Source organism: Zalophus californianus, chromosome 10, assembly GCF_009762305.2.
Source record: "Zalophus californianus isolate mZalCal1 chromosome 10, mZalCal1.pri.v2, whole genome shotgun sequence".
Taxonomy (NCBI): Eukaryota; Metazoa; Chordata; class Mammalia; order Carnivora; family Otariidae; genus Zalophus; species Zalophus californianus.
Window position 1 is genome coordinate 88,861,082 of NC_045604.1, and position 10,724 is coordinate 88,871,805.

General features: G+C 42.5%; 1 protein-coding gene across 8 annotated transcripts in view; it reads right to left on the reverse strand.

Moving 5' to 3' along the window:
* The window catches only part of TNRC6A (trinucleotide repeat containing adaptor 6A), a 102,846-nt gene extending 95,453 nt beyond the window's left edge, over positions 1 to 7,393 (reverse strand). For 3 of the 8 annotated variants that reach the window (XM_027609823.2, XM_027609826.2, XM_027609825.2), the window contains exons 1-2: positions 6,942 to 7,391; positions 6,515 to 6,562 (exon numbers count right to left, since the gene is read on the reverse strand). In XM_027609823.2, the coding sequence (XP_027465624.1) occupies positions 6,515 to 6,562; positions 6,942 to 6,946 (53 nt within the window). In that variant the 5' untranslated portion in view covers positions 6,947 to 7,391. Of the gene's footprint in view, positions 1 to 6,514; positions 6,563 to 6,941 lie in introns of those variants that run through there. The other 5 variants (XM_027609824.2, XM_027609821.2, XM_027609822.2 and 2 more) reach the window with 4 other exon arrangements.
* Between the last annotated feature and the right edge of the window lie 3,331 nt (positions 7,394 to 10,724).

Consider the following 10,724-nt stretch of genomic DNA (forward strand, 5'->3'; position numbering starts at 1 on the left):
GATGTCAAAATTATAAAAATATTCAATTATCACTTCAGCAAGCTGCTCAGTAAATGCTAGCTGACTCAAAACCCCTAGTAAGAACAGCAAACAAGTGACTCGGTTTAATCTTGTTGGTTATTATACCAAATCCAATCAATCGCTGTTTGCAGAAAATATCTTGTAAGGTTCAAAGTATAAAATTCCTTAACCGGGTTTCAATCTGTCGTGCACATTCCATCTGAAGTGGGAAGTCGGCTGAGTCATCAGCATACAACATACTGCTGCAGATTCAAAATGCTCTTCCCTAGTTACAAGAGTAGAAAGGCTAGGATTTCTGCTTCATAGCCAACTCACACGCCCAGAGTATGCAAATCATTTTTAAAATAAGACCACCTTCATAGGAAATTTAAACTATATTTATTTCCATGGGTCTTTTTTTTTTCTTTAAGAAAGAAACTACGCCTTTGTCGAACATTACTTTCTCTCTTTCAATCTTAAAATCTCCCTTTTTGTTGCTACTATTCAGCTCCTCTGATATCCTCCCTGTAACAAGTTGTTTCTTACTCGTTGGGGAGCCATGACCCTTTGAAACCAGATAAATGCTAAGGACCATCTTTTTTTTTTAAAGCACACATTCAATTTTTCAAACTGCTTCATACCATCTGTATCCCTGTGTGGAATCCAGGATGAAAATCTCTGTTCAGTGGGGCATCCTTTCAGGATGCAGATCAGAAGCCCAAGCCCTATGTTTCATTTTCTTACCCAGGTTGTCAGTTTATCAGTGGTGAAAACTGAAAACAAGCAATTTTTATGTCTAACAATTAGGGAGCTACCTTCAGAACGACCCTTCAAAAAAGTGCAATCGTTACAAGCGATCAGTTTAAACACGAAGACCTGTAATTACTGTTACCTCAACTATTTAAAATTATATCTGTTTGACCTAATTGTTGGCATGTCTGAAAATGAAAGAAACAGAGTGAGCATGAAGGTAAAAGTAAAGTACTGGGTCCACTTTCAGCTAATTTGCTTAAAAATAGTGGGGGAAGGAGCCTGATGTGATGTCCTGAGAGCACATCACCTATGCACTATTCCTGCCAAAAAGGTTTCACTGAATCTAAACCTACAGAAACCATCAGAAAAATCCAAACTGAGGCCCGCAAAAACTAGTCGGGACCATTCCAAGATGTAACGTCATGAAAGGGGAAGAAGAGGGTAAGGAGCTGCTCCTGAGGTAGGGAAATACAGACAACTAAAAGCAATCCTGGGTGAGGGAATGAAGGGGAAAAAACCCAACATGTTTAAAAAGATATTACTGGGATGGTTGGGAAAATCTGAATATGGACAGAAAGGCATTGTGACAAAGTTAAACTTACCCGTGCGTGATAATGTGATTGTTACACAGAATGCCCTTGTTCTCAGGAGACGGGTGTTGTCTTACTTAGGGATGAATTGGCATGATAAAACGATATGGCAAAATATTATAATTGGTAAACCTAGGGAGAGATACAGGTGTTCACCACCTTATTCTTGCTATTTTGCTGAAGGTCAGAATGATTTTTTAAAAATTTTAAATGGGAGGACATTTTCTTGACTTTGAGTGAGAGACTGTCATAAGTCTGAGCAGAAAACATACAGCACATTCTATTTTAGTCTCTTCAATCATGGGAAATGCTTCTGAGGTTGACAGAAAACAGAACTGTAAGGGACTTTAATTTATACTTGCAGACTTACTTCAGATGCCAAAAACACAAGAGGTTACAGAGTGGTACTCAGACTTTTTAATGATGTTCATATTTAAATTTTCCAGAGGGTTGTTATGCATTTTTAAATTAAGCTTACAGTTTGTGATTCATTTATTCTATCAATTGACTTACCACATAGCTGCCAAATTAAGCTAGAAAGAAACCTACCGATATGAATTTGTGGGCCTACAAGCCGTTATCACAGGAAGGCAACAGAAAAGCTTAACAAAATTGGAAGATATATATATATATATTTATTTTTTCAAATAAAGGTTGATGAATTCCAAGAGTAGGGTCCACCTTAAGTAGAGAGACCTAATGCTCTGGTTTATTCCTGTTGTCCCTGGTCTTTTCTTATTTAGCACCTGTCCCAGGCAAAAGTGCCTCAGACAACAATGTCCCAGTTTAGATGCTGCATTATGTGGCATTACAGCATCTTTAACAATTTTTCTTAAATGATGGTGTTCTAAGAGTTGGTCTGGGGGGAAAATCAGCTAACATGAAGTGCGTAACATTTTTGTTAGACAATTTACCCTACATTATAGTAATAAATTAATTACTAAAATGGAACAAAATACATTGAGATAAATGTTCTTACATTTTCAGAAAGAAAGGAGAAACCAAAGTTGTTTTTCTATTGTGCGTATAAAATATTGCACATTTTTAAGACCTCAGTAGTTAGAGTCAAAAGGCCCACTGGAATCCCAACTCTGTCACTTGAGAGAACATTGACTAAGTTACTGGATCTGTCTTAACCATAGCTTTCTCATTTGTAAAATGGAAGAGATCAGAATACTGGTCAGTCTCTCTCTAAACACTGAATGATTCTATGGCTCTGGCCCCCAAAATAATTTTTTAAAATTATATCAGTTGCCTTAGATTTTTCTTACAACTAGAAAATGTAACTTACCATCTTCTCTCACCAAACTCCTATTTCTGTTCTGACCTCTCTTCTGTTCAGAGGCTGGGTCAATCTCCCATTCACCCAAGATGGTGTTTAGCCCCTTCTCACAACTAATCCCAGCTTAGTTAGCTGCCAAATCCCAGATTCCACTTCCTCAGTATCTCCCACTCTCAGCTCTTTTGTCCCACCACTGTAATTCAGGTCTTCAACAACACCTGCCTTATTCTATCATATCACACTACCCTACCCAACAGCATGTAATAAATAGCTCCATACTACCGAAAAGATCTATGCCAGAAGTCCCCAACTTAATAGTCAAGAACCTCTGCGTCTGCCCCTGCTCTTCGGCGCCAACCCAACCAAACCACCCACTGCTATTTCAAAACTCCCCGTACTTCCTGGATTTTGTGCCATTAGTTCTGTTGTTTTTACACTGCCCTTTTCTCTGCCTTTCAAAATTGACTTCATACTTTAAAAGTTCAGTTCTAGAGGCGGCTGGGTGGCTCAGTCGGTTAAGCGTCTGCCTTCGGCTCAGGTCATGATCCCAGGTCCTGGGATCGAGCCCCGCATCAGGCTCCCTGCTCAGTGGGGAACCTGCTTCTCCCTCTCCCTCTGCGCCCCCTAATGCTTGTGCGCTGTCTCAAATAAATAAATATTTTAAAAAATAATAATAAAGTTCAGTTCCAATGGTGACCACCCCCATCTAGACATTACAGTTCCCTCATTTGAATGCCCATGATACTGACATAAAGTGACAATTTTAATGGCCAACAGTGAATTAAGAAATATAGTTTACCCCAGGTAGTAAACTAAATTTCTCTTGTGCCGATTTTGTTTAACTGGCACCGGCTACCTGGCACACTGTCTTGAAGATTTGCCGCTGGGGCACCTGGGTGGCTGAGTTGGTCAAGCGTCTGCCTTCGGCTCAGGTCATGATCTCAGAATCCTGGGATCGAGTCCCGCCATCAGGCTCCCTGCTCAGCGGGGAGTCTGCTTCTCCCTCTTCTCCTCCCTCTGCTTCATGCCCACTCGTGCTCTCTCTCACTTACTTTCTCTCTCTCAAATAAATAAAATCTTAAAAAAAAAAAAAAATTTGCCACTTAGCAGAGAGAAAGGAGAATGGCAACACAACACTGACATTCAGAAGCTAGAGGGTTCAAACTAGGGGCCCACACAATAGGATTTGGACTTCCATGGTATTAAAGATGTAAAAATTAATTTAACATTTAAATATTTAACATTAAAAGTTCATACGTTTGGTTATCTTCAGGGAATATGAAGATCTAGAATGACAGTTCTCAACCCGGGGTGATTTTGCCCCCCAGAAAACATTTAGCAATATCTAAAGACATTTCTGAATGTCACGACTGGGCGGGGAGTGCTACAAGCAGATGCTGCTGACCATCCCACAAGGCACAGGGCAGACCTCACAATAATAAACTCTCTGGTCCAAAACGTCAACAGAGCCCAGGTTAAGAAACTCTGATCTAGCAGTACCGAATGTACCTGTGGGTTCTGCCTCCTCAAAGATATTTTCAAATTTTTCAAGATGAAGAACCATGGCTCTAGTAAGAGACGATACACTATGATCCGAAGCCTGACAGCTCCTCCCATACCAGTGATGTGGCTTCCTGAAAGTTACTTAACCTCTTTGTGCCTCAAAGTCATCATGTGTAAAACAGGAATAATAGTACCTACCTCACACAGTGATCCAGGGATCGGATGAGTCCATGCAAGTCTTCAGAAGAATGCGCCAGGCAGACAGTAGGCATTCAGTACATTTAGCTACTTCTGCTCTTCCCCTCCCAAGTGCCTAGCCTTGCATTTGGAACACAGAAGATGCTCAAGAAATATTTGCTAAAGGAATACAGAATAATGCCTTGATTTCCCGGGGAAAGCATAAATGCTTCAAGACATACACACTCTCCTTATTTGGAAAAAAGGAAGCAGAGAGCTAGAGATGGAGTAGAAGGAAAGCATTTGCCCACCTAATCACACCTCTCCCTTTTTGGAACCTTTTAACCTTTAGGCAACACTACCCTCTCACAGTCTTGATGTGCTGCCTTGTAACCTCCTAGTAATTATTCTTCCTTTTCATGCCTGATGACCTACTGTAGAGTCATCCTCAAATATGGAATGACATGGTAACTTAACCTCTACACCGTCTACCTTGTATTAGTTATTTATGGACATATGACAGTCTTCCTACCAGATTGTACATGCTCTCTGTGGCCAGAGATGACATTTAACTCCTTTTTATACAACCCAAGGGGGCTCACACACCTTAGGAACTGACTGGCCCAAACCTCTCGTTTTATAGATTACACACAAAGCAGCTAAGTGATTTGCCAAAAGTCAAGGTCATATTGTAAGTGGCAGGGCTGGGATTCAAACTCTGATACATAACCCATATAGAGACTCTTAAGTTCTCTACAACTATAATAGATAATGAAAATTATACCTGCGGTAGAGGCAATTTTTAATTAAGCCCCAGAAAACCTCCATAGAAATTATACTGATATAGTTACCTGACAAAACAAAAATGGGAGGAGAAACAGACTCCAAGCTCCTTTCTGCTACTGAAAATTCAACCTGTTTTCTTTAATGGTCTCATATCTTAACAATTTTTTTTAAACTTTTGACAACAAAACTTATTAAATGTCCAAAGAACAGTTGTTTAATCAGTGATGTCAGGCTTAATTTCCTTGAACCAGTCCCTAAAATTATAAGAAATGATAATTATAAGAAAATCTCTTATTCGGTAAGCCAATGATGTCCATCCTTCACCCACTGAAAAGATTTTTAACTATCACCTTAACAGATTAATATCTATAAAACTCAAAGACCAGCAATTTGGGATGATTTTATATGGTGAAAAATATTCATATGATTTGAACTGTTATTTAACCTCACCATAAACCTAAAACTTACAATCGTCAAGGACAAACTACATTAAGACCTGAAATAGGAGAGATTTTATTTTATCCTGTCCAAGTGAAAAAGAAAGCAGCTCACTGATAAGGTTCATCTAGAAGTTTCTCTGAGTCTCCCGATACGATTCAAAAGAAAACGGCCAATAAAGAAAAGACCATAAGAAAATGAATTTGAAAAAGAGTTAAATACGGTGCAACACTCTGATGCTCTAAGCAATTACAGCTCACTAAAGCTAAACGTTTCCATAAAGGCAACGTTTAAAAACCAAAAAACTCCCTTTGTGGTGATGATTTAAGTTACCAGTGCAAAAACACTCAGGCCCAGTAGAAACGATAACCACTTATTGGGAACAGATTTTTTAATTATTTTACCAGTTGATAAAAAAAGAGCACACACCGAACATAGACACAAATGTAGTTTCAAAAGAAAACAAAACGCAGTTTATGCTCAGTAAAGTTCAAGGGCAAAACCGTTCCCAGTGCAACAGAATCTGCCTGACTACAATGTGCTGGGGAGGGAAAATGCGAACATAGTATCTTCTTATAAAGGCAACAATTTGAGTTACAAAGTAATAACGGGGAAGCCAAAACAGTTTGACAGCCCGCCATAAGGGCCGCCTCAATCATGAGTCACACAATGCCTGCAACCATTTACAATAGTAATTAATGCACAAGTCCCCTAATTAAATTCTAAAAGGGTGCGAATGCTTTAACTAAGTTTACAAGAATTGCTTTTCGCTCTTTTTTCTTCCCCCAAAGAAAAGAACACACGCGTAATTACGCATCTCCCCGCAATCCCTCCATCCAATATTCCCTCCGGCCTCTTCTCCCCAATGTCTATTCCCTGCGAGCGAAAAGAAAATGACACGGGGGAACTTCTAAACCCAGAAAGGGCGAACCAGAGTGGAAATACACGATTAATGGGGCGACAGACGGAAGCTCGCCCATCTTACCTGCTAAGATTCCTTTCTACGTCTTTGGTAGCTTTAGCTTCCAATTCTCTGCAAGAGAAAAGAAAGAGAGAGAAGGAAAGATGCGCATGAAAACGGAGCTGCTGCGGCAGAGGCTCGCGCCGAGGCGGATGGGGGGGGGAGGGGAGCCCGGGGGTGCTCACAAAGCTGCGGGGCTGCAGCCCGGACTGCGGGCAGGCGGCGCGGGCGAGCCGCAGCCCCCGGCCCGGCCCCAGCGGCGCAGCGCTGCCCCTCCGGGCCTCCCGCCCGGCCTCCGCAGCGGCGCCCCCGCACCCCCCCCGCCCCCCGCTGGGGCCCGAGATCTCGGGGACGCCCGCCGCCGCTGCTGCCGCCGCCGCCCGCGGTCGCGGGGCCCTGCGGCAGCGCCCCAGGCTCCTCCCGCCCGGATGGAGGCCCCCGCCCCACTCACCTCATGTGTGTAAAGTGCACGAGCAAGTGGGGCGCGGCGAGTGAGGCTCGCGAGCCTCAAACCCTCCGCAGCGCCGCGGGGAGAGGCCCGAGCCGCTGCACCAGCGCCATTTTCTACACCGACCCGCTGCCGCCGCCGCCGCCGCCGCCGCCGCCGCCACCGCCGCCGCCGCAGGCCCCAGACCGGAAGTGAATGCCCTGTTCGGCAACCCCTTCCGGGGGCGCCGCGGCCACCGGCCTCAAGATGGAGGCCGTAGCAACTAACCCAGCAGCCGGGGTAGGCCCTTGACAACCGCCCGGCTGCGGCTCGCGGCTAGCGGCCAGACCTCCCTGAGCGGGGTGGGTCACCGCCTCCGAGGCGCCCCGCACAGCGGCTGGGGGGCCCGCCGAGCCCGGGCCCAGCCTCTGTCGCCTCGTCCGGCTGCGATCCGACTGGAGTCCCGCCCCTCCTCCTCCTCCTTCTTTGCTGCGACACAAGTTTCCTTCCCTGCCGCCCGGCCCCTCCCCCACCGAAACACAAAAAAAAAAAAAAAAAAGCTAAACCGCAAATTCTACCCCTGCCGCAGCAAGATGAGCTCGCGCGGCTTTTGAAATCCGCCACTTGTAATTATTTTTGACCTTGGGCCAGTTATTTAACCTCTCTGCTCCTCTGCTTCCTCCTCAGGTAAAGAATGCATACCTGAGGCGGACTATGAGGCTTAAAAGCGATTTTTATCCACCGAATTTTGCAGACTGTTTGACTCAGCAATTCCACTGGCACGAATTTCTGTTCCGAAAACAATCCTGGGTATCTACAAATATTTCACCGTCAACATGTTAAGTCACGGCAATGATGATGGTGAAAAATTGTAAACGGCCAAAATGTCCAACACTGAGGTGGGTTTAAAAACAACTACTGGCGTGCGTTACGGTACTGCAAAAATGATGGGAAGAGTAACGGCGTGGGGGAAAGTGGTTACAATAGAGTAAGTGAAAAAGCGGGTTCCAAACTCGCTCCCACGGTAGGAAACGTAGATACAATACGATATATATGTGTAGTAAAGTAAAAATATCTACCTAAGTGTCCAGGGAGATTCATACATACCTACAAGCAGATACAGCAATGTACTTACATGTAGATACAATAAGATACATGTGTTCCTGTGTCTATGTGGATCTTCTTTCCGTCCTCTCAAAACGCCTTTTTTTTTTTTCTAATCAAAAGATGATCCCTCCTTTCTGTGCTTAAAATCCATTCCTTCTCGGAAACCTCACTCGAAGGATCATCCCATTTTCCTCTTTCTAAACTAGGTCTTTCTTTCCACTGGCTTTTTCAAAACATGCCCAAATTTCTCCCATTAAAAAAACAAAACCTCCTTTCACTGCCCCGTTTTTATCCTCTCTGAGGGAGATGTGTAATAAATGAGTTAATGAATAAATGAATGATTGCACAGAAAGTCCTAAAGGATATGCACCAAAATGTTCAGGGATGGTATTATGAGGATTTTAATTTTTTTAATGTATCTGGCTTTTTTGTTTTGTTTCATTTTTATACACTGAGCATGTTAAAACACACACACAATTAAGAAAACCAAGTTTATAGGGGCGCCTGGCTGGTTCAGTGGTGGAGAATATGACTCTTGATCTTGGGGTTGTAACTTTGAACCCCACATTGGGTGTAAAGATTACTTAAAAAATAAAATTTGTTTTTTTAAGAGAGAGGGCCAGAGGGAGGAGGGAGGGACAGAGGGAGAGAGAAAATCTTAGGCAGGGTCCAAGCCCAGCACTGAGCCCAAGGCAGGGCTTGATCTCAGGATCCTGAGATCATGACCTGAGCGGAAATCTAGAATCCAACGCTTAACCCACTGAACCACCCAGGCGCCCCAAAAATAAAATCTTAAAAAGAAAAAAAATATCAGGTGGGGCGCCTGATTTTTCTTTTATGGTTCTTTCTACTTAAAATGTTAAAAATTATATTACATCACTTCTTTAGGAGTTAAAAAATATGAACATGTATGTATAGCACAGTATGCTTTCATACCAGGTTTATGAATAATTTTCCATGACAGCGTAACACAATGAAAACTATCAACATTTACAGAGCTGTTAAGATTAGCTGATTTTTTTTTTTTTTAATTAGACTTCCTTAGGCTTGAATAACCCACTGGTTGTCAATTGGGACATTTAGCAATGTCTGGTTTTGGGTTGTCACAACTGGAAACTACTAGTATCTACTGGGTAGAGGGCAGGGGTTCTGCTAAACATCCTACAATGCAAAGGACAGCCCCACAACACAAGAGTATCTGAACCAAAATGCCATTAGCACCTAAGATTGAGAAACCCTAGAGCTAATTCCCAGCCCCAGGGAAGCTGAGAAAGTAGCATTTCTTGAAGATCTTTCCAGAGTGATTTGACATGACCCTTCCAGGGCTGCATTATGAAGTCATGCTAATCACTTTTTAATGAGCTCTTATGCATAGAGGTAGATCAAAGAAGAATGACCTTGTAAGGCCAGCAGGGATTCCTTATCAGTAAACTTCTAAGGAATGTTGTCTTCTTATTATCATTTCTCATTACTAAATAAGTAGTCTCTCTTTCTATGAATATTTCACATTATCGTACATATGCTAGTAACTTCCACTTTAAAAAAAAATACTTAACACAATGAGCACTGAATAACGTATAGAATTGTTGAATCATTACATTGTACACCTGAAACTAATATAACACTGTATATTAACTGTACTGGAAAATTAAAATTTAAAAAGAAAACATACAAAGCAGGGTAAAGGGATGGGTGAAATGGGTGAAGGGGATTAAGAGTATGCATATCATGGGGCGCCTGGGTGGCTCAGTTGTTCGGCTCGGGTCATGGTCCCGGGGTCCTGGAATCGAGCCCCGCATTGGGCTCCCTGCTCCACGGGAAGCCTGCTTCTCCCTCTCCCACTCCCCCTGCTTGTGTTCCCTCTCTCGCTGTGTTTCTCTCTGTCAAATAAACAAATAAAGTCTTAAAAAAAAAAAAAGAGTACACGTATCGTATCATGATGAGCCCTGAGTAAAGTACAGAATTGTTGAATCATTATATTATACACCTGATACTAATATAGCACTGTATGTTCATTATACTTTATTTTTAAAAAGATACGTGTTCAAATGATTTTCTAAAAATGCTCCTTGCTCCTCACATGGAGAAATGGGTTATTTCTTTGAATGGATTTGCTGACCATTCTGGAATTCATGTAGACAGTTGTTTTAAAACAATAAAGACGGTAGAGTAAAATAAATAAATAAATGAAAACAACAACAACAAACTCAGTTGATGCCTCCTCACTCCTCCACAGCTCCGTTTTCCTGCTCTCCTTCTCAGCAAAGCTTCTTGGAAAAGTATTATACACCAGCTACTTCCAGTTGCTCACCTCCTGTCCCAAGCCATTTTCACCTGACATTGCTATTCCTCCCCCCAAGTTGCTCTTATCAATGTCACAAATGACCTTGAATCTGTCAAACTCAATGGCAATATTTCTCACCTGGTCTTAGTTCTTAGCTGTATTTCCACAACCAGCCACTCCTACCTTCTTTTGAGAGTCTCGTCTCTTGGCTCTCTTGGCAGCACATTCTCCCCGAATTTCTTTTTACCTCTCTATCCATTCCTTCTTTTTTCGTATCCTTTGCCCACATTTCCTGATTAATACCAAATAAATGTCGGGACCCCCAAGGCTCTGTTCCAGACTTTTCACCCTCTCTCTCCACTTTCTCCTTGGGATGGGTGATCTCATACATTCTCTTTTTTTTTTTTTTTTTAAGA